The 23,342-nt window shown below is 38.2% G+C and overlaps 1 protein-coding gene across 1 annotated transcript in view; it reads left to right on the forward strand.

The window, feature by feature from the left end:
* The first annotated feature begins 582 nt into the window (after nucleotides 1–582).
* SLC28A2 (solute carrier family 28 member 2) overlaps nucleotides 583–23,342 on the forward strand; it is a 51,459-nt gene continuing 28,699 nt past the window's right edge. The window contains exons 1-3 of the mRNA XM_046653920.1: nucleotides 583–671; nucleotides 4,502–4,595; nucleotides 4,728–4,816. Of these exons, the coding sequence (XP_046509876.1) occupies nucleotides 4,515–4,595; nucleotides 4,728–4,816 (170 nt within the window). The 5' untranslated portion in view covers nucleotides 583–671; nucleotides 4,502–4,514. The remainder of the gene's footprint in view (nucleotides 672–4,501; nucleotides 4,596–4,727; nucleotides 4,817–23,342) is intronic.

The following is a 23,342-nucleotide window of genomic DNA, read 5'->3' on the forward strand; positions in this document are numbered from 1 at the left end:
ACTTTAGACAAATTGCTCATCTTCTTTGAGTCTATTGTCTTTATACCTAAAATAGGATTAGTAGCTGACTTGTTCACAAGAATTTTATGAGGATAAACAGTGAAAGCATACGAAAATCTTTTGAAAGACTATAAAGGCTACAGAAACAGAAGTATCTCTTACCGTTCACCCCATAGTCTAGAAATAGCCCAGAACCGGGAGTGGGGACCACAGGGTTTGCCTTCGGCTTAGCCACTAACTAACTGTTGACTCTGGGTCAATCACTTTGTTCTTCCTGATCTGCAGTTTGAGAGAGTTTATCAAACTATAAATGATAAGACAAAAAAAAAAAAAAACCACTTAAACAATGAAGCCCAAGTCTGTTTGTGAGGCAACAGTTAATTGAGGGGAGGTACCAGCCAGATTAATTCTCTTCCTCTTGGCAGTTGGGTTATGTTAATAATAGCTGCATTTAAAGGAAACTTGCATTTCTTGGAAAAGTGAGATGAGTGCTGTAGCCTCATCCTAGAAGATGAACACAGATTTTGACACCTTCTACAGGAAAAGAAAGAGGGAAGAAGGAGGATGAGAGAAGAGAGAGAGATGATCACTGGCATCATTTCACTTTGAACACTAGGATCCCTGCCTATCATTATGCTTGGACCTGGCCCCAGAACTGGCAATCGTCTAAGGTAAAAATGAGAAACAGAGATAAAGTGTGAGCCAGGATGAGCAAGAGAGACTTTACAGTCATATTAAGATGATGGTGAAGCTGATATTTTGACATCGGCTTCAAAATATCTATAATTTTCTGTAATTACCACAAGAATTTACAATAGTAGCCTGCAACTATAAGGTCATCTACTGTTTTCCAAATTATTTTTCTATATTAAATTACTTAATTTTCATAATAATCTTATGAAATAGCATTAGGCAATTAGGAAGGGGCAGAATATCAGAAGGGGCCCAGAGAGGCAGAATGAGTTGCTCTAGGTTGCACAGTATATTTACTCTGCTAGGGCTTTTATGGATGTGTGAGTGTGTGTGCGTGTGCACATGTGTGTGCACACATGGAGCTAGAGAAATAGAACTATGTGTCCCTATTTTTGGTAAATGTTATTATTATCTACATACCCAATAACCTAAGCCAGAATCCTGTGTTTGGTTTTTTTCCCCACTTATTTTACAAATATTTATTGATTACCTAATATCGTGGCAGACCTTGAGCCTGGGGATACAGTGGTAAACAAGACAGAGAGCCTAAGCTTGAGGAGATCGTAGTCTAGTGAGAGACAAGTAAACATTTAGGGTACTGTTTGTTCTGTAGAGTTCTGCAAGAGCATGTTGCAGTAGGAGCACAGGGGAAGGAGTCCCAAGTCTTGTCTGGAAGGAGTTCTAGAAAGCTTCATTGGAGAGGGTGGCCCTGCAACAGAGACTTGAAGGAGGTGTAGGAATCTGCTAGGTGGATAAACTGGGGCAGAGTATTAGAGGCAGAAGGAACAGCATCCACCAAGTTTCACAGGCACAAGGAAACGTGTGTTTAGGGAACAACATGCAGCTAAGTATTACTGGAGGTTAGGAGGAGGAAAAACTAGGTCATTTTGAAGAATTATCTTCCCCCTTTCGTTTATTCCCCCCCTGCTCGATCAATCACCAAGTCCTATAAATTTGTTTACTTCTATTCATCCTCTTCTACTGCTTTGGTTAGAGCCTCATCATGTCTGATTTGGACTATTTTGTCTTCTGACTGCTCCTCTCTCTGTCCCCAATGTGCATACTTCCAATCCATCCTCCTCCTGCCTCCCCATTTGGTTCAGAAGAAGCCCAAATTTTTAGCCTGGCATACAGAGCCCACCTCCATCTGGTACTTGACTGCATCTCCAGACTTATTTCTTGATAGACCACCTCTACCCTACTCACATTTTGCCCCTCCATTACTTAACTAATTTCTTACTTTATTTTGACCTTCTTTAGTTAATTTCTCAAAAATTTCCCTTCATTGTTAAGCTAATTTTTGCAGCCTCCTTAGCACATCGGGAAAGGTCTTGCCTCTGTGCATTTGTTTGAGTTTCTCCCTCTGCTGGTAATCTTTTCCTTTCTCCATCCGTGATCCCTTACTTACCTTTCAAGACTTTCCAGACTCAGGGCAAATATTGCCAATTCTGTGAAGCCTGTCTTTTTTTTCCCTTCAATTATTTTATTGAGGTCATAATGGTTTATAACATTTATAATTCCAGGTGTACATTATTGTTTATCAGTGTCTGTATAGACTGCATTGTGCTCACCACCAGCAGCCTAGTTTTTATCCATCACCAGACATATGTGCCCCTTTACCCCTTTTGTCCACCCCCCAACCTCCTTTCCATCTGGTAACCACTAATCTGTTCTCTTTGTCCATGTGTTTGTTTAATCTTCCACATATCAGTGAAATCACGTGGTCTTGTAGTTTGTCTTTCTCTGTCTGGCTTATTTTGCTTAACATTATATCTTCAAGGTCCATCCATGTTGTTGCAAATGCGACGATTTTATTTTTTTTATGGATGAGTAGTATTCCATTGCATATATATATAGCTCATCTTTTCTTTTGAGGAAGATTAGCCCTGAGCTAATATCTGCTGCCAATCCTTCTTTTTTTGTTGGGGAAGATTTGGTCCTGAGCTAACATCCACGCCCATCTTCCTCTACTTTATGTGGGACGCCTGCCAAGGCATGGCTTGATAGGCAGTGCATAGGTCTGTGCCTGGGATCTGAACCAGCAAACCCCAGGCCACTGAAGCGGAGCACACAAACTGGGGCTATGCCACTGGGCCGGCCCCTATACCGCATCTTCTTTATCCATTCACCAGTTGATGGGCACTTGGGTTGCTTGTGAAGCCTTTCTTGACACATCTGTCTTTCCTCACTGATTTGTAAGTTTCTTCATGACAGAGACAATATCTCATTCATCTTTGTGTCCTCAGCACCCAAAACAGTGCCTGGGTGATAGTGAGTACTCCATAAGCATTTGTTGAATGAATTAGTAAAAGTCTTCCCAGTGGTCATTTGGAATCGGATCATGTATAGTCCTGCATTCTGTTGTTTTCCAGGAACTGTCTTTCTGGCACAAAATGGTAAGTTTTCTGAGAGCAGAGTCATTTCTCTTACTTTCTTTTACATGCTCCCCAGTACCTAGTTCAGTGCTGGGCAATGCTTCTGATGATGTGCCTATTAGAAATTCCTGAAGAACTCTTAGACCTGATCCTGCAAAATTGTCTTTAAAACATGAATATTGGGGCTGACCCAGTGGAGTAGTGGTTAAGTTCATGTGCTCCACCTCGGCGGCCTGAGGTTTGCAGGTTCGGATCTCAGGTACAGACCTACACACAGTTCACAACACTTCGGCATCCTGCACCAAACAAATATCTAACTTGAGAATTGCACTCCTCTACAGGGAAGAAGGGCTGAACACATGAGCCAATCAGGAAAGCCCCCTCCCTCATCTCCAGCCCATCCCTTCAGAGTCAGGGTCTGTTGGAGCTAAGTTTTCCTTTCTATCCTTCACTGAGGAGCCAGAAGGAATCGTTCACACTGGAGTAAGCAGGGGTGTTGGGGGAGGGCAGGAACTGGATTTGCCAAATTTCTTAACTCATTGTAGTTAGACCAAATTCAAGCAGTTCCATGCCTATACAGGAAGGCCCTAATTTATACAACAAAAGTTGTCTGTTGATGTGTGTTTAATGAAATTATGCTTTAAATGTTTGAAGAGACCGCATTAAAAAAAAAAACAATTCCATGGGGAAGAAAAATTTTTGCAAAGGAAAGAAACATCTGAGAATGAACTTGGTATTAAAATTTGAATGTTTGTCTCTTAGGGTTGCTTATGGTGATGCTCAAATATTTGTTTTAGTGTCTTGATTCTCTCATTTCGTTTCAAAGGTTTCTTTATTTGGGATAATTAATATTCATACTGATTATTCTAAATGTAGGTTTCTTTTATTTAACTAAGGAGGAACTGTTAGATTCTCCAAAAAGAATTTTTGTACTACATTATAGTCAGGAACTTGAAAGCCTTTAATCTTTGTTTTCTCAGCAATATATTGGGGTCTGGGCTCATCCTAGCCCTCTGCCTCCCTTTCTATTTTTTTTCCTTACTCAGCACAGCTCAGGGGGACCTCCCGAAGCCAACAGGAGAAGTTGCCCTCTGACCCTTCATTTAAGGGACAGAACAATTTCCTTTTTAGTCCAGGTCCAGGGCGGCTGGGTAAATCACTGCTTCAGTTCAATTCCTCCTGCCTTTCCTCTCTCTTCTCCTATCTTACTGCCCCTTCTCTAGCTATTCACAATAGGAAATATGTCTATATTTCATTGTTTATTATATTGAAATTATGCTTCCAATCTTCCCAATCCTCTTAAAGAAATCAACTAAACCTCTAAAGATTTTTAGTTTTGTTTTTCCTATGGGTAGCAGGCCCTAAAAATTCTCCCCAGCCCCACATTATAGAATGACCAATCTTTCAGCTTTGGCCATGAATTTGTTTTTCAGTTGAGAACAGGAGATGGAGAAAACAAATGGAGGAGAGGCCATTACTCTGTCCACAGAGGAGACGGGCAGAGAGAACCTGGGGCTGGAGCTCACGGTAATTCACCAGTTTAGATTCTGCACAACATTGTTTGTTGTTGCATGCTCATGTAGGGTTTTTGGCTGCTCTCAATCCCCACTACCCTCAGCAGGGCCCTATGACTGACCCAAACTCTACCTGTGCTTACAGGAAGAAGGAATAAATCCTGAGGGAACCAGGAGGACTGAAGACCAAGGACACAGCCTTGAGGATGGGCTTGGGCCTTCCACTCGCCAGAGGTACAAGTGTTCTGGAATAGGTTCAGTTAGAAAGGGCCTAGGGTGGGATAAGTGTGGTCAGTGTACTCAGAAGAAGTCAAGCTTGCCGCATTCTCAGGGAGCTTGTGGTCTTATTGTGGAGATAAGACTCATGGCCACCTGACGTTAGCATATGCACACACATGGTTTTATATAATTAATTTTTTATATTAACCTGTGCCATAAATAATGGAAATTCAGCAATAGCAGCATTGGTTGGACTGACAACAAAAATAACAGCAACAATGAGCATAATAATGGCTAACATTTATTGAGTACTTACTATTGTGTAGAATGCTTTATGTAATTATTTTTTTTAATGTTCACAGCAACAAGTGGGTAGTAATTTTAATCCCTTTTTTCAATTAGTAAATTGAGGCTTAGAAATTAACTTACTCATATTTTTTTAAAAAAAGCTCTTCTGGAATACTCAAATTTGGGGATGGGGAGAAAGAGAAATCAGGAAACACGACAAAGAAGGACCCATGAGGGATAATAGAGAAAGTAAAAAAAGAACAGTCTTTGAAGTCAAAAGAGAAGGAAGTATCAAGAATGGAGGTACTGTCCTGAATGTTAAGTGTAACCAGAGTCAAAAAGGAGTGAGAAAAATCTCTGAATTTGATCATGGGTATGGTTCCAGAAATAATGTCTAAGAAAGCTGTTTAGGTAAAATAGGTCAGATGAAAGCCATGTTCCATGGTGTGGAAAAGGTCTGGGTTTTTATTTAAAGAGTGCAGAAGTCATACAACAAGAAGCTTAGAGGAAGATATCTAGCAGTTTCTAAAGGCAACATATGGATATGATCCAGAACAGCTCCCAAACAAAAGGTTACTTTTGTTTGTTTTCTTCTCTTTATTTTTACGTGTTATGCCTTCTTGGTGGAGTGATCCTTTTATCATTATATACTGCCCCTCTTTGTCTCTCTTTACCTGTTTTATCTTGAAGTTACTTTGTCTGATATAAGTAGGGCAACACCTGCTTTCTTTTGTTTGCCATTAGCTTGGAGTATTGTCTTCCATCCTTTCCCTCTGAGCCTGCGTTTGTCTTTGGAGCTGAGATGTGTTTCCTGGAGGCAGCATATTGTTGGATCTTCTTTTTTAATCCAGCCCACCATTCTGTGTCTTTTGATTGGAGAATTCAATCAATTTACATTCACAGTGATTATTGATATATAAAGGCTTAAAGCTGCCATCTTATCACTCATTTTCCAGCTCTTCTGCATTTCCTTTGTTTCTCATCCCATGTATTTGGGACTACCAATTCAGTTAGGTAGTTTTCTCCTTATCTATCATTTGTGTCTCATTCTAATTATTTGTTTAGTGATTACCAATAGGTTTGTATAAAAAAATCTCATAGATGAGATAGCTCATTTTTTGATAGCCTCTTATTTCCTTAGACTAAGCTGATTCCATCCCTTTCCTCTTCCCCTTCTAAGTTATTATTGTTCTATCTTATTCCATCTTGTGTTGTAAGTTTGTGGTTAGAATGACAAGATTATATTTATTTTGGTGTTTTCCTTCCCTTTATTTTTAATGTTATAATTAAGTGTTTACTAACCTGTTCTGATAGAGAGCTGCAGTTTTCTGAGTTTTGCCTACCTATTTATCTCCTCGCTCAGGGTTTTGTAGCCCCTTTCCTATTTTTTTTTCAGTTATTAGGGCCTTCTTGATCAATCCTTCCATGTTGGGGGGTGTCTTGTGGCAATGAACTCCCTGAGCTTTTGTTTATCTGGGAAAGTTTTTATTTCTCCATCATCTGAAGGATATTTTTGTTGGATAGAGTATTCTTGGCTGAAAGTTTTTGACTTTCAGGATTTTGAATGTATCATTTCACTCTCTCCTAGACTGTAAAGTTTCTGCTGAAAAATCCACTGAAAGCCTGATAGATGTTCCCTCATAAGTTATTTTCTTCCACCTTACTGCCCTTAATATTTTTTCTTTGTCATTGACTTTTGCCAGCTTTACCACTAGATGCCTTGGAGAAGGTCTTTTTACATTGATATAGTTAGGAGATCTATTGGCTTCTTTCACTTGTATTTTCAGCACCTTCCCCAGGTTTGGGAAGTTCTCGGCTATTATTTCTTTGAACAAGCTTTCAGCTCCATTCTCCCTCTCTTTTCCCTCTGGAATACCTATAATCCTTATGTTGCATTTCCAATTGAGTCAGATATTCTGAAAGAATTTCTTCATTTGTTTTTAGTCTTAGTGCTCTCTCCTCCTCCACTGGAAGCATCTCTATATTTCTGTCCTCTAAATTGCAAATTTGGTCCTCCATCATATCAGCTCTATTGTTCGGGGAGTCCACATTTTTCTTTATCTCATCCATTGTGTTTTTCATCACCAACATTTCTTATTGTTTCTTCCTTATAGTTTCAATGTCTTTTGTGAAGAAGTTCTTGATTTCATTGAACTGTCTTTCTGTATTTTCTTGTAACTCATTTTTTTTTTTTATGGCAGCTATTTTGAATTCTCTGTTATTTAGATTATAAGTTTCTGTGCCTTCAGGATTGACTTCTGTGTATGTGTCATTTTCCTTCTGGTCTGGGGATTTAATATATTTTTTCATACTGCTTTACAGCATGGATTTGTGCCTCTGCATAGTTATAGTATCTGGTTGCGGCTTCCACTTGCCACCACTGGGTGGAGGTCAGGAGCTGTGTATTCAGAACCTGCCATGATCTGTGGCTCCCTTGCTCCAGGTGCTGACTGTTCTTCTGTGTGTGCAGTGCTCTGGGTGACTGCTGAACTGGAGTGCCAGGCAGGGGGAGGGGCACTTTCTTTCACCTGTGCGATCTCCTCAGTGCTGACTGCTTTTCTGTCTGTGAGGCACTCTGGCCAACCACTGAGCTGGAGTGCAGGGCAGCGGGAGGGGGCACTTTCTTTCACCTGCATGATCCCCAGGGTGTTCTCACTGGGCCCTTGCTATCTGCTGTCCTGGGGTGCTAGCTTGATTAAGCCACCCCCACAATAGCTTAGTTACCTCTGTGTGGGGCTTTCCCACAGGCTGTGAGGGAACTCAGAGACTGATGGTGTTCCTGCAGAGGGCCACCCTACCCCCTTTCCTCTCAGAGCTGTGCACAGTCCCATGGTTGCTGCTGTTTGGGAGGAAGAGAAGATCCTCTTTACCTCCTTCCAGTTCCCCCACGGGGTCCAGAACCTCCACCTTCAGACATATGGCTGTGTGGGTCTCTCAGACATCTTTTGTGTGGTGACAATGTCCTCTGCTGGTGTATAAATGTCCTTTTCTTTGTATCTTAGAGGGGAAAATTTAAGAGGAGAGCTCACTCCGCCATGATGCTGATGTCACTCCTCTTGCCTTTATTTTTAAGAATGAACCCAGTGACTTCATAGAGAAAATAAGCTGAAAAACTTAAATTCTATTTCCTTCTCCAGAAATTCACTTCTATATACAGGCATACCTTGGAGATATCGTGGGTTTGGTTCCAGACCACTGCAATAAAGCGAGTCACACAAAGTTTTTGGTTCCCCAGTGCATATAAAAGTTATGTTTATACTATATTATAGTCTATTAAGTGTGCAACAGCATTATGTCTTTAAAAAACAATGTACATACCTTAATTAAGAAATACCTCATTGCTAAAAAATGCTAACCATCATCTGAGCCTTCAGTGAGCCAAAATCATTTTGCTGGTGGAGGGTCTTATAAAAAAATGCAATATCTGTGAAGTGCAATAAAGCAAAGTACAATAAAATGAGACATGTCTGTAAAAATTGATATATATCATTTGATATCTATCAATGTGGGCATTACTACCTTGTATTTTTGTTTTCCACTTATTTTATATATCACATTTCTGTGAATTGACAGTAAACTTTTTGTAAAATTTTCATGCTTACATAATATTTCATACTTTGTTTAGCAGTATAGTGATCAACATGAATTCTAGAGTCAGGCTGCTCAGGTCTATATCTGAACTCTACCCAGTGGTGTGCTGGTAAATGTTTAAGAATTGACTCTCCAACAGTAGTTTTGCCATGAATATTGGTTTGTATTTTTTCACTTTAATGAGTAAGACCCTGGGTTGGCAAACTTTTTCTTTAAAGGACATGAGTGTAAATATTTCAGGTTTATGGGCCATATGGCCTCTGCCACAACTACTCAACTCTATCATTTTAGCAGGAAAGCAGCCACAGATGATACTAAACAAATAGGCATGCCTGAGTTCTAATAAATCTTTATTTATAAAAACAAAGTGGGATAGACTGGCCCACAGACCATAGTTTGCTGATTCTTGATCTAGACAAAATAATAAATCAAGCCTTATTTGTAGCATTTGAGTGCAAATACTCTCAACATGGCTGATTTCAAGCTACCAATGGGATGTCATTGAACAAGGAGTTGGAGAGAAATGCATAATAGCATATCATTATAAGATCTCCACCATACACATACAAGAGACATAACTTCAAGAGCTTAGATAATAGTAAAATGTAGCAAAATAATTAGGAAGTGATGAGTTTGGAGTATAGTCATGCACCACATATGACATTTCATTCAACAATGGACCACATACACGATGGTGATCCCATAAGATTAGTACCAATAGTCTAGGTTTGTAGTAGGCTATACCATTTGGTTTGTGTAAGTACACTCTATGATGTTAGCATATGAATGAAATAGCCTAATGACACATTTCTTACAACGTAACCCTGTCATTAAGTAATGCATGACTGTATTTACTACCCTTGGTTTTGTTTTTTTTTGTGAAGAATATTGGCCCTGAGCTAACATCTGTTGCCAATCTTCCTCTTTTTGCTTGACGAAGATTGTCGCTGAACTAACATCTGTGCCGATCTTCCTCTATTTTGTATGTGGGATACTGCCACAGCATGGCTTGATGAGCAGTGTGTAGGTCCATGTCCAGGATCCAAACCTGTGAACCCTAGGCCACTGGAGCGGAACACATGAACTTAACCACTATGCCACTGGGCCAGCCCCCGTTACCCTTGTTTTTAATGTAATTTATTTAATTTTAAATTTGTATAATTTAATTTTTAATAGTGGCTTGAACAATTCCTGCAAATTTAACAATCAGCTCTCCCCAGCCAGTATAAGTAGCCTTCCTTGCACTATAGACTCTACTAGTTACCAGACATTGGGCAAATTACTTATCTTCCCTAAGCCTCAGTTTTCATCCTGTAAAACAAGGATAATGTTAGTACTTAGCTGAAAGGCCCTTGATATAGTTTGTTAGATTGTTGTTGGCACCTTAAACTGCTCTGCATAATTGTGTATAATTGATGTATAATTGAGTTCATCACCTCAAATTTGTCAACTTTGTGTTTTCTCATATGAAAAATTTTAACAGTTACATAGATATAAAATTATGCTTTAAAGTTATAATTTAGGAGTGATGTCACCAAGATGGTGCCATAGGTCATTCCTCACTTTGCACCCCCTCACAAGAACAACTAATATCTATTCAAGAACAAGACACCACTGAGAGAATCCTAGAACACAGTGGTGAGGCTGAAGCACCCTCTGCACCTCAGAGACCAAGATAGACTGCATTAGAAGGATAAGAGAAGTGACTACATGTTGACTGCATTGTCCCTCTCCCAAGACAGTGCAGCACCATGTGAAGAGGTCTCCCCTGAGCCTCCAGTTCCTCCAGCAGGAAAAGAGAACCCAGGAGAAACAACAAGCCTTCTCAGCACTGGGGTCACTTTGTGGGAGCCCCTCCTTTGATCTCATACAATGGAGATTTCAGGGGAATCTGTAGGGCTCCACCACTGAGAATCTGACTGTGACAGAGAAGGAGGGAGGGGCTTGCAATGACCAGCACATGAATTGTGGCAGATTGAGTTCATACCTGCAGTGCCTAAGTGGTAATCCCAACCAGTGGCTTTGCTCATCTGCAGAACCAAGTCAGGGGCCACTTTGACAAGGGAACTCAGCAGGGTGAAGATCTGCCTGATTTGGATCCTCAAAAGAGGAGTTTTGCAGGTCCTAGAGCCTGGTTTGGTCACACCCAGGCAAGGGGCTGAGTCACAGCCTCACTCATTTTGGAGAGTACCTTCCCACTCCATCTGACCAGTAGGGCTGGTGACATCTCCTAGAAGCTGTGTGGCCCAGTGGCACTCAAGCTGAGAAGTGGGCAGGCAGAGCTGATCATCCCCACAGCAAAGCCAGTACCGGGCATGGAGGCTTCTCATGCTACACACAAGCAGGAGGATTAACTCATAGAAAAGGCTGAGGGTAGCTCCCTACCCTTCCCAGCTGGAAAGCCTATTTGGAAAATTTAGGGTAGCCTAGAGCCAACCCTCCCATTACTGCCCAGGTAAGGGGGCTGAGACATAGCCCCACCCACCATAGAGCATGTCTTCTGGTCCCATCAGACCAGAAGGGCTGGTGAAAACACCTGAAAGCTATGCAGCCCAGCTGTGCTTGTGCTGAGAAAGGGCAGACAGAGCTGATAGTTTGCAGAGCAAAGCCAGTGACCCTATTCAGCCAGGGAACTCGGGGTGCAAGTCAGCTTGAGTTAGACAACAAACAAAGAGCTTTACTGGTTTTAGACCTGCTAAATTTGCCAGAGAGGGAGTCCAACTCGTAGCCCTACACATTGCTGAATACAGCCTTCAGCCTGTGTGACCAAGGAACCTCTAGAGCACACAGGAAGCTGTATAGCCCATTCAACAGCCCTGCGTAGAGTGGCACTTGAACAGAGAGCACAGGATGCATCTTCCCCCATTTTCAGAGCAAAACTTGTGGCCTCACCTGACCAGGGATTTCAGGCCTGATTTTGGCCCCCAAACAATGAGCTGTACAGGCCCTGGGCCCTGGTGAGCTGCCCTGCCAGGGCAGTGAAGCTAATTCATAGCCTCATCCACTACTGAATATAATACCTAGTCCTGACCATCTAGTAAGCCTGACCAGAGACTTCAGGCAACCACAGAGCCCATCTTACAGCCTCACTTGTGTGGGGAACCAAGCCAGCAGTCCTATCCAACTGTTCTTGGTCAGTGGCATACCTGCCCTTCCCCATCCTCAGAGCTTGAACAGTTGCCTCACCCAAAAGTAGACCATAATAGCAAGCCCCACCCAAAGATAGTGCATACACTATTCTAGTGCATACACACCTAGAAGCCCAAACTGAGCTGTCTGGTGAAGAAGTGTATCTGCCAAAGCAAATCTGTAAAGTCTGGAAGAGAAGACTGCTTATTCAAATGTACAGATACCAACGTAAGGAATCAAGGATCACAGTCTGGTAAATATGACACCATCAAAGGAAACTAATAAAACTCCAATAACTGATCCTAAAGAAATGGAGATCTATGAACTGTCAGACAAAGAATTCAGAATAACTCTCTTAAGGAAGTTTAGTGAACTACAAGAAAACAGAGAGGCAACCAAATGAAATTAGGCAAAAAATACACAAACAAAACAAGAAGTTTCACAAGGAAAAGGTAACCATCAAAAAAACCCAAAAAACAAAACAAAACAAAAAACAAATGGAAATCCTAGAGTTGAAAAACACAATAACTGAGCTGAAGAATTCAACGGAGAGTTTCCAAAGTAGACTCAACCATGTGAAAGAAAGAATCAGTGACCTGGAGGATAGGACATTGGAAATTACCTAGTGAAAGAACAAAAATTCAAAAGAATGAAAAAGAGTGAAGAAAGCCTATGGGAATTATAGGACACAATGAAAAGAAACAATATTTGCCTTATGGGAATTCTAGAATGAGAAGAGAAAGAGAATGGAACAGAAAGCATATTTAAAGCAATAGTGGCTGAAAACTTCCCAAACCTGGAGAGAGAAATGGACATCCAGATCCATAAGGGCCAAAGGATCCCAAATAGGTTGAACTTGAATAGGGCTAGACTAAGGCACATTATAATTAAATTGTCAAAAGTCAAAGACAAAGAAAGAATTTTAGGAGCAGCAAGAGAAAATAGAGAGGCAACATGCAAGGGAATCCTCATAAGACTATCAGTGGATTTCTCAACAGAAACTTTTCAGGCCAGGAGAGAATGGAATGACATATTCAAAATATTGAAAGAAAACAATTGTCAACCAAGAATCCTATACCTGGTAAAGTTGTCCTTCAGAAACAAAGGGGATAAAGACTTTCCCAAACAAACAAAAGCTGAGAGAGTTCATAACCATCAGACCTGCCCTACAAGAAATGCTAAAGGGAGTTCTTTGAGTGGAAGTAAAAAGATGCTAATTAACATCATAAAAACAAAAAAAGTAGTTTAAATTTCAGTGTTAATTGTAAATATATAGGCCTAGTTAGATTCTGCAATATGATAATAGTGATACATAACTCACTTAAAACTCTAGTCTAAAAGTAAAAAAAAAGTAGCAAAAATAACCACAAATATAATCATGTATTAGTTACACAATGTTAAAAACATGTAAATTGTAATAGCAATAACCTAAAATGTGAGAAAGAGAAGAAGAAAAGTGTAAGGTATACAAATTCTATTGAAGTTAAGTTGTTATCAATTTAAAATATGGTGTTATAAGTTTAAGATATTTTATGTAAGCCACGTGGTAACCACAAAGGAAAACCTTGTCATAATTACACAAAAGAACACAATAAAGAAATCAAAGCACACTGATATCAAAAGACATCAAAACATAAAAAAGACAGTAGGATGAGAAACAAGGAACGATGGATCTACAGAACAACCAAAAAACAATTAACAAAATGGCAATAGTAAGTCCTTTACCTGTCAATAATTACTTTAAACATAAACAGATTAAATTCTCCAATCAAAAGTCATAGAATGGCTGAATGAATAAAAAAATAAGATACAACAATATACTGCCTAAGAGACTTACTTTAACCTTAAAGACACACATAGACCGAGAGTGAAGGGATGGAAAAAGACACTTCCAGCAAATGTTGACAAAAAAAAAAAAAAAAAGCAGGAGTAGCTATACTTATAACAGACAAAACAGACTTTAAACTAAAAATGTCAAAAAGAGATAAAGAAGGTCTCTTTTTATCACACAATGATAAAGGGGTCAATACATCAAGAAGATATAACAATTGTAAATATTTATGCACCCAACATCAGAGCACCTAAATACATAAAGCAAAAACTAGCAGAGCTAAAAGGAGAAATACATAGTAATACAATAATAGTTGGGGACCTTAATACCCCACTCTCAACAATGGATAGATCATCTGAACAGAGAATCAACAAGGAAACAGCAGATTTGAATAACACTATAGACCAAATGGACCGAATAGACATACACAGAACATTCTATCAACAACGGCAGAATACACATTCTTCTCAAGTGCACATGAAACATTTTCTAGGATAGGACATATGTTAGGCCACAAAACAAGCACTATTCAACATAGTACTGGAAGTCCTAGCTAGAGTGATCAGGCAAGAAAAAGAAATAAAAGGTATCAGAATTGGAAAGGGAGAAGTAAAACTGTCTCTACCTGCAGATGATATGATTTTATATATAGAAAATCTTAAAGACTCAGCCAAAAAAAAACCTGTTAGATCTAATCAATGAATTCAGTAAAGTTGCAAGATGCAAAATTAGCATACAAAATCAGCAGTGTTTCTAGCTACTAACAACAAAATTTCTGAAAAAGAAATAAATAAAGGGATCCCATTTACAATAGCATCAAAAACAACAAAATACTTAGGAATAAGTTTAACTAAGGAGGGGAAAGATCTTTAGGCTGAAAACTAGAAGACACTGATGAAGGAAATCAAAGAAGACACAAATAAATGGAAAAGTATCCCATCTTCACAGGTTGGAAGAATTAATATTGTCAAAATGTCAATACTACCGAAAGCCATCTATAGACTCAATGCAATCCCTATCAAGACTTCAATGACATTTTTTACAGAAGTGGAAAAAACACTCCTAAAATTTATATGGAACCACAGAAGACCACAAATAGCCAAAGAAATCCAGGGAAAGAAGAACAAAGCAGGAGGTATCACACTTCCTGATTTCAAGCTATATATACTATAAAGCTGTCGTCATCAGACAGTATGGTTATGGCATAAAAACAGATAAATAGACAATGGAACAGAATTGAGAGCCCAAAAATAAACCCTCAGCATATATGGTCAACTAATACTTGACAAGGGAGCCAAGAATATTCAATGGAGAAAAGACAGTTTCTTCAATAAATGTGCTGGAATAACTGGATATTCACATATAGAAGAAAGAAATTGGACCCTTATATTACACCACTCATAAAAGTTAACTGGAAATGGACTAAAGACTTAAATGTAAGACATGAAACTCCTAGAAGAAAACATGGGAACAAAGCTCCTTGACATGGCTCTTGGCAATGCTTTTTTGGATATGACACCTGAAGCACAAACAACAAAATAAAAAACAAACAGGTGGGATTACATCAAACTAAAAAGCTTCTGTACAGCAAAAGAAACCATCAACAAAGTGAACAGACAACCTATGGAAGGGGAAAAAAGTATTTTCAAACCATATACCTGATAAGTGGTTAACATCCAAAACAGATAAAGAATGCATACAACTCAATAACAAAAAAACATAACCCAATTAAAAAATGGGCAAAGGACCTGATTAGACATTTCCCCAAAGAAGATATACAAAAGGCCAACAAGTACATGAAAAGATGCTCAACATCATTAGTCATTTGGGAAATGTACATTAAAGTCATAGTGAACTATTACCTCACACTTAGAATGGCCATCATCAAAAAGACAAGAGATAACAAATGCTGGTGTGGATGTGGAGAAAAGGGAATGCTTGTGCATTGTTGGTGGGATTGTAAATTGGTACAGCCACCATGGAAAACAGTATGAAGGATCCTCAAAACATTAAATACAAAACCACCATATTATCTTGCAATTCCACTTCTGGGAATATATCCAAAGGTAATGAAAACACTAACTCAAAAAGATATCTGCACGCTCATGTTCATAGCAGCATTATTTACAATACCCAAGACATGGAAACAATCTAAGTGCCTATCAACGGATGAATGGATAAAGAAGTTGTTCTATGTATATATACAATGGAACATTATTAAGCCATAAAAAACGAAGAAATCCTACCATTTGAAACAACATGAATGAAACTTGAAGGCATTATGCTAAGTGAAATAAGTCAAACAGAGAAAGACAAACAATGAATGATCTCACTTACATATGGAATCTACAATAAATAAACTCATAGGAAAAGAGATCATACTTGTGCTTACCAGAGGCGGGAGGTATGGGAGGGGGAACTGGAAGAAGGTGGTCAAAAAAGGTACACACTTCCAGTTATAAGACAAATAAGTAGTAGGGATGTAATGTACAGTACGATGATTATAGCTACCACTGCTGTATAATATATAGGAAAATTGTTAAGAGAGTAAATCCTAGTGTTCTTATCCCAAGGAGAAATTTTTTTTTCCTTTATTCTTTTTATTGTATCTATATGAGAAGATGGATGTTAGCTGAACCTATTGTAATCATTTCACAATGTATGTAAATCAAACCATCATGCTGTATGCCTTAAACTTATACAGTGATAATACATGTCAATTATTCCTCAATAAAACTGGGAGTGGTGGGGGAGAAAGATTTTTTAGCGGCAAAAAAGTTGGTTTACAGATTGTTGATGACCTTCACATTTTAGGCTCTGTTAGCCTGTGTTATAAACCATTCTACCACCGGAGGGAATTCTAATTATTTTCTCTGATGAATCCTGTATTCCAATCAAACTGCATTTTTATGTACAATTTAATTTGCAATTAATCAAAGACATATAAAACTGACCATTAGAGCTTGTCATTAATAAAAATTAACTAGTCTTACCAAAAAAACTATAACTTGCATTTTTCTAAATTCTAGTAAAGCTACACACTTTCCTCATTTGTGTTACTTTCTGTGTTTCTGTGTGTGATTTGCTTTTCTTTATCAGCTACAGTAGAATCTGGATTTTGAACTTCATTTCCTTTCTGCTGAAGTATTCAAATAGCACCCATACAGATTTCTTGTTTCCAATTCTCCCCACTAATCGCCAACCTATTCTACCCAAACTGCCCAAAGCATGCCTCTGAATTCCCTTGTTTAGAAACCTCTATGGCTCCCCATTGGTTCCTGAACTGAACCCAACTCCACAGCCTGGCATTTCCCCCAATCTTCCCTCCTCCAACCATGGTTTGTACCTAACTTGACTTTCCAACGTTAACTCTTACAATTGCCTTTCTAATGCTCCCCTATGCTCTGGTCAGAGTCAATCATCAGTTGTTCCTTACGTATAACTTCATTTCTTGCCTCTGTGTCATGCTTTCCATCATTCCTTCTGAGTGAAATGTCTTTTCATTTTACACCTTTCTGCCTAAATACAACATATCCTTTAAGGCCCAACTCAAGAGCAATCATGTCCACGATAACACCACAAATGGTCCTCCTTGGCCCCTTCTTCCTCCAAACTCCCGTAACATTCTATTTGATCCTCTCTAATAGCACTTAAAACTTTTGACATTGTATTACAGACTTACATCTACATTGTATCCCCTGTACTAAACTGTGAGTACATTAAGGGCAAGATTCATGTCTATTTCATCCTTTTATCTCCTGTAGCACCTGATACAATGCTTTACCCATAGTATATACTCAAAAACTCCACAATATTAAAAATTCAATAGATATATGTTAGGCTAATAAATTCTTCATAGAGACAATAGACTTTATCAGTTATTTTTTAATGTATATGTTTTTTTCAATTCTTCTTTGTTTCTGTATTGCTTTTTAAATATGCTGTTTATTTCTCTTCTTGTTCGTTTGATTAACACTGATGATCTGGGATTCTTTGTAGGATACAATATGAAGTGTGGCTGTAAGCTGATGCTTTACCATACTGATATTCAATTTCCCAACAATTGTTTTTAAATGTGAGCCCTTTCTCCATTCTGATATTGTTTCAAGTTTGGCATTCATTAAGTTAATGTGATAGTTTGAATCTATTATTTCACTGTGACGGTTCTGTGTATTTAATATATCATAATTATTTATAATTTATTTTAAAATTTGGTGGGCCAAGTATTTGCATTAGTTTTCCCTTTAAATAATATTTGTCAGCATTCTTGTTGGTTTATTCTTCAAATAAGTTGTCTTATAAAATTCTAAAAACATTCATGTGGGGAGTGAAATTGTTATTGCATTAAGAGTCCATATTAATTTGCAGAGCATTGCTGCCTTTCATCTTTTTGGTTTACCCAAGCAGGACAATGGTGTAACTCCTTGTTTATTCATATCCTCTTTATATCTGCCACTAGAGTCATACAATTTTAGAAAGTAAATTTCTTTGTCCTGACTAGTACCATATTTCATCGGTTCTAAGAAGCAATTTCTTCACATTTCACATTTTCACAATTTTTTCACATGTCAGTAACTGGGATATGTCATAATTGATTGTATGTCATAGTTTAATGGTCACCATTCTTTGCCTTTTTAATGAAGCATAGCGTACATACAGAAAACTAAACATATCTTAAGTGTGCCCCTCAATGAATTTTCATAAAGTGAATTCTCATATGACCATCACCCAGATTAAGAACCATAATGCTACCAGTATCCCAGAACCATTTCTTCCCCCTTTTGAGTCACAACGTCCCTGATGGTGATCGCTATCCTGATTTTTAGTATCATAGGTTCATTTTTGCCTGTTTTTGGACTTCATATGGAAAACCCAATTTACACTTTTAATGAAAATAAAGTCCATTTGTATTTTTAATGGAAATATACCATACATACTCTTTTGTGTCCGGCTTCTTTCGCTCAACATCATGTTTGGGAGATTCTTCCAGATGGTTGCACGTATTATAGACTGTATATTCTTAATTGGTGGATAGCATTTCACTGTGCAAATAGACCACTACTTCCTTGTCTATTTTATTGTGGTTGAGAATTTGAGTAGTTTCTACTTTTTTCTATTATAAATAGTACTGCTATGAACATTCTTGTACATGTCTTGTAGTAAACATATGTACACCTTCCTACTGGGTATATATCTTGGAGTAGAATTGCTGTGCCACAGGGTAAGCTTAGGTTTAATAGGTTTAATAGATGCTAAACATGGTTGTACAATTTTCACTCTGTAGCAGTGTCATGAAAATCTGTCTTTTTTCATTTTCTCCACTCTAAGTGTGTAGTATTATCACACTGTAGTTTTGCTTTGCATTTTCCTAATGACTAATAAAAATTGAGCACCTTTTCCAATTTTTCTGGCCACTGAATAGTCTCTTTTGCAAAGTTCCCATTCAAATCTTTAACTAGTAGCATTTTTCTTGCTTAGCATATAAAAAATATTACATTTTACAGTTGATGAAATACAAAATTAATACCTTATATGTTATTGTTACCACTGTAAGTGATATTTTTCTCTATACTTTCTAGCCATCTGCCACGAGTATACAGGCAATTAATTTTTGTGGCTTTATTACATCTATCCATCTACCCATTCCTTCATTAGCAAGCACTTATTCAACATCTATTATGGGTCAAACACTTATTAGCAACCTGAAACAATAATAATAAATGCTAGGTCCTCAGGCCTCAAGAATACAACGATGAAAACAGAAATGTACCTTTCCCTGATATGCTCACAACCTGAGGAAATCAGGGAAACAGAAAAATGACAGTATCCTACTAAAGCGCAAGTGCTAGAATAGAGACATAAAATGCCACAAGATCACAGGAAAATGAACAACTGATTCTGACTTGGAGTGAAGGAAGGCCTCACCTAGGAGGTGACATTTAGTTGGATCTTGAAGGATGAATAGGAGTTTTTCAGATGGAGAATGATAATAGAGCATACCAAGCATGTGGCTGTGAGAGGTTCTTGTGTGTCCTGCGAAGGTAAGATATTCAGTGTGGCAGAATGCTGAGTTGTATGGTGGGAAAGAGGCAAGCAGTGAGGTTGTGAGACTGGAAATGTCCATTAGGGACATGTTATAAAGCCCTAAGGGGTCTGGTTTTATACTAGGGAGTAAAGGGGTTTTTAAGCAGGAGAAGAAAAGGAATGACTTTGTAACTGACAGCAACGTGGAAGGGGAATTGGGGTGGGGAGAGACTATTGGCAGGAAGCCAGTTAAAAGGCTCTTGCAGTTGTCCAAGCAAGAGATGAAGAGGGTCTGGGCTAAGGCAGGGGTGAGTGGAAGAGATTAGAAAAGTTAAATCTCAGAGACACTTTTGGAGCAGAACTGACAAGATTTATTGATTGAGTAAAGGCCAGCTACTCTCAAGACACACACTCAGACCCCTGTCTTGATCCTCTCTTACTCCTCCTGTTCTTGGTTCCTCAGGACATCCTTAATCTGATCCTTCAATTCAAACTGATAATAGCTTCTCTTTCTTTTAATTACTCTTTCTGAACTTAGCCGTTTCTCTAAAGCAATTTAGCAAAACATTTTAAGGAGAGTCCTTTCTGTTGTTAGAATTCAAAAAAGTGTGCTGGTAGTGAGGGGTGTTTGTTTTTAAGAAGTTGTGAACTTGAGAACATTTGATGGTTGAAAGAAGGAGGAAGGAAAGTCAGAGAAAGAGAAGGAATGGATGATGGAAGGGGATGAAGATAGTGAAACAAACAATTGTCAGAATGAGTCCCTTAGGAGTTGTTAGGAGGTGGAACTGAGATTAAGAGTTGGAGGATTTGCCTTGGTAAGTGGGAAGGCCAGTTTTTCCTAAAATGTTAGGAGCCTGAGAAGCTATCGGATCAGAGATGTGCTAAAGGGTCTAAGGCCAGAGAGGCTGAATTTCTGTAAAGTAGAGGGTGTATCTGCTGAGAGCAAAGGCAACTAGGCTACTTGAGAGTGTCCCTCTCCTCTCAGCCCCACTGCGGACCCTCAGCTCTATACCCCCTATGCTGAGTGGTAGAGCTGAGTGATGCTAGGGTCCTGGGGCTGGCTTGGCAGGGAAGCATCCTGTCCTAAGTTCAGGTCTGGCTGGGGAAGGGGCAGTAGACTTGAAAGAGGCTCTTCTGCCCTGGAGGAAAACAGTCATGCATGTTTTCCCTAGTTTGTCTTCTAACTACCACCTCTTCTGGTTCTTGACTCCAGAAATGAAGAGTTGGGTGTTACTAAAATTTTTGTTTACATGGATGGTTTTTCATTCAAGCTAATTACCAGGAAAGGAGATAATGATCATATACCAGATCAATGTTGCTTTAAACCTAGTTGAACTTCAGCTTTAAATTCTGATCAGATGCACCTGGTCTTCATGTGAGCCCAGTTAAGTCATCACAACTTACAATTAAGTGGAATTTTGGCCCCAAATTAGACTGCCTGAGCCTTCTTCACTGGTTGGCACTTCAGTCCATCATGTGTGGACTCACCTGCTTATTTCTCTTTAGCAGTTGTTTTAAAACTTCCATTCTTTCAAAATTCTCAACCCCACTTACTCTACCCATCTCTATTTCCACTGCTAACTGGTATATAATCGAATATCATTCCTTTCTAAGAAGATTATTCTTTGTTACTAACTCCCTCATTCATCATGGCAATATCACTTACAACATTGCCTTATAATTTGCTTTGTCTTGTCTTCTTTTTTTCCCCCTTGCTCTCAGAAAAAGAGCAGTCTCCCTCTTGGTTTCTTGGCCAACCTGCCTTTTAATTGGGGTGTTTAGGTCATTTACATTTAATTATTTAAATCCACCATCTTGCTATTTACTTGTTTCTATTTGTCTCAACTGTTCTTTTCTTTTTTCTCAACATAACTAATTTATTTCTCCCACTGTTTATTTATTTTTTCCAGTTATCCAATAAGAATAGGTTGTCTTTTGAGTGATTACTCTATTACATTCCTTCCATCAATTACAATCACCTCATTCCTCTGATTTTATGGAAATTTTCTTAACAATAAAATTTAGGATTTGAGGAACATTTATTATTTCATCTGTCACTCTTGGCTCCACAAAGCAAAACCAGACAAAAGAAAAAGTAAAGGCCCAATTCACAATCAATGAGGATTTAGCTCAAATGTTTACCTAGATCCTTCCTCTAATTTCTGGATTGCACGTAAACACAATTTTTTAAATTGGAATATATTTGACATATAACATTGTGCAAATATGAGTTGTACAACATATTAATTTGATACATTTATATATTGTAATGTGATTGCCATTGTAGTGATGATTAGCACCTCTATCACATTACATAATGATCCTTTCTTTTTAGTGGTTGGAATCATTAAGTCCTAGTTCTTAGCAAGTTTGATGATTATAATACAATATCGTTGTCTGTATTCAGTACTGTCTATCAGATCTCTAGGGCTTGTTTACTATTCGTTGCAAGTAATATACAATATTCCATATATATACACCACATCTTTATATACATATATATACATATATACCACATCTTCTTTATCCATTCATCCACCGGTGGGCACTTAGATTGTTTCCATTTCTTGGCTATTGTGAATAATGTTGCAATAAACATGGGAGTGCATACATCTCTTCGATATCTGGTTTTCATTGCCTTATGTATATAACCAGAAGTGGAACTGCTGCATTGTATGGTAGATCTATTTTTAATTTTTGAGGACCTCCATAATGTTTTCCATAGTGGTTGAACCAATTTACATGCCCACTAACAGTGTACAAGTGTTTTCTTTTCTCCACATCCTCACCAACACTTGTTATTTCTTGTCTTCTTGATGATGGCCATTCTAACAGATGTGAGGTGCTATCTAATTGTGGTTCTAATTTGTATTTCCCTGATGATTAGTGATGTTGAGCGTGTTTTCATGTACCTGTTGGCCATTTGGATGTCTTCTTTGGAAAAATGTCTATGCAGTTCCTTTGCCCATTTTTTAATTGGATTATTTGTTTTTTTTGTTATTGAGTTGTATGAGTTCTTTATATATTTTAGACATTAACCCTTTATCTGATATATGGTTTGCAAAAAGTTTCTCCCATTCTGTAGGTTGCCTTTCCATTTTGTTAATTGCTTCTTTTGTTGTAGAGATTTGTGGTTCCATACAAATGTTAGGATTGTTTTTTCTATTTCTGTGAAGAATGCCATTGGTATTTTGATGGAGATTGCATTGAATTTATAGATGGCTTTGGGTAGTATGGACATTTTAGCAATATTAATTCTTCTGACCCATGAACACATGATCTTTCCATTGTTCTTTTTAAATGCCTTTCCTCCTCTTATGCCCATTCCTCTTTTTATGCCTTCTTTCAGATTAATTGAATATTTTTAAATGATCCCATTTTATCTTTGTTGGCTTATTAGCTACAACTCTTTGCTTTGATATATTTGTGGTTGCTTTAGGGTTTACAGTACACATCTTCAATTTATCAAGTCTACCTTCAAGTAATATTGTACCCTTTCACATATAATAGTATACTTACAATGGCATACTTCTGTAGCTCCCCTCCGTATCTAGCCTTTATACTACTGTTGCTTATGTTTATGCATTTTACTTCTCCATATGTTAGAAACCCAATACTACACCACTATTATTTTTGTTTAAATAGTAAATTATCTTCCCATATGCTCCAATTTTATGT

This window comes from Equus quagga, chromosome 2, assembly GCF_021613505.1.
Source record: "Equus quagga isolate Etosha38 chromosome 2, UCLA_HA_Equagga_1.0, whole genome shotgun sequence".
Classification (NCBI taxonomy): Eukaryota; Metazoa; Chordata; class Mammalia; order Perissodactyla; family Equidae; genus Equus; species Equus quagga.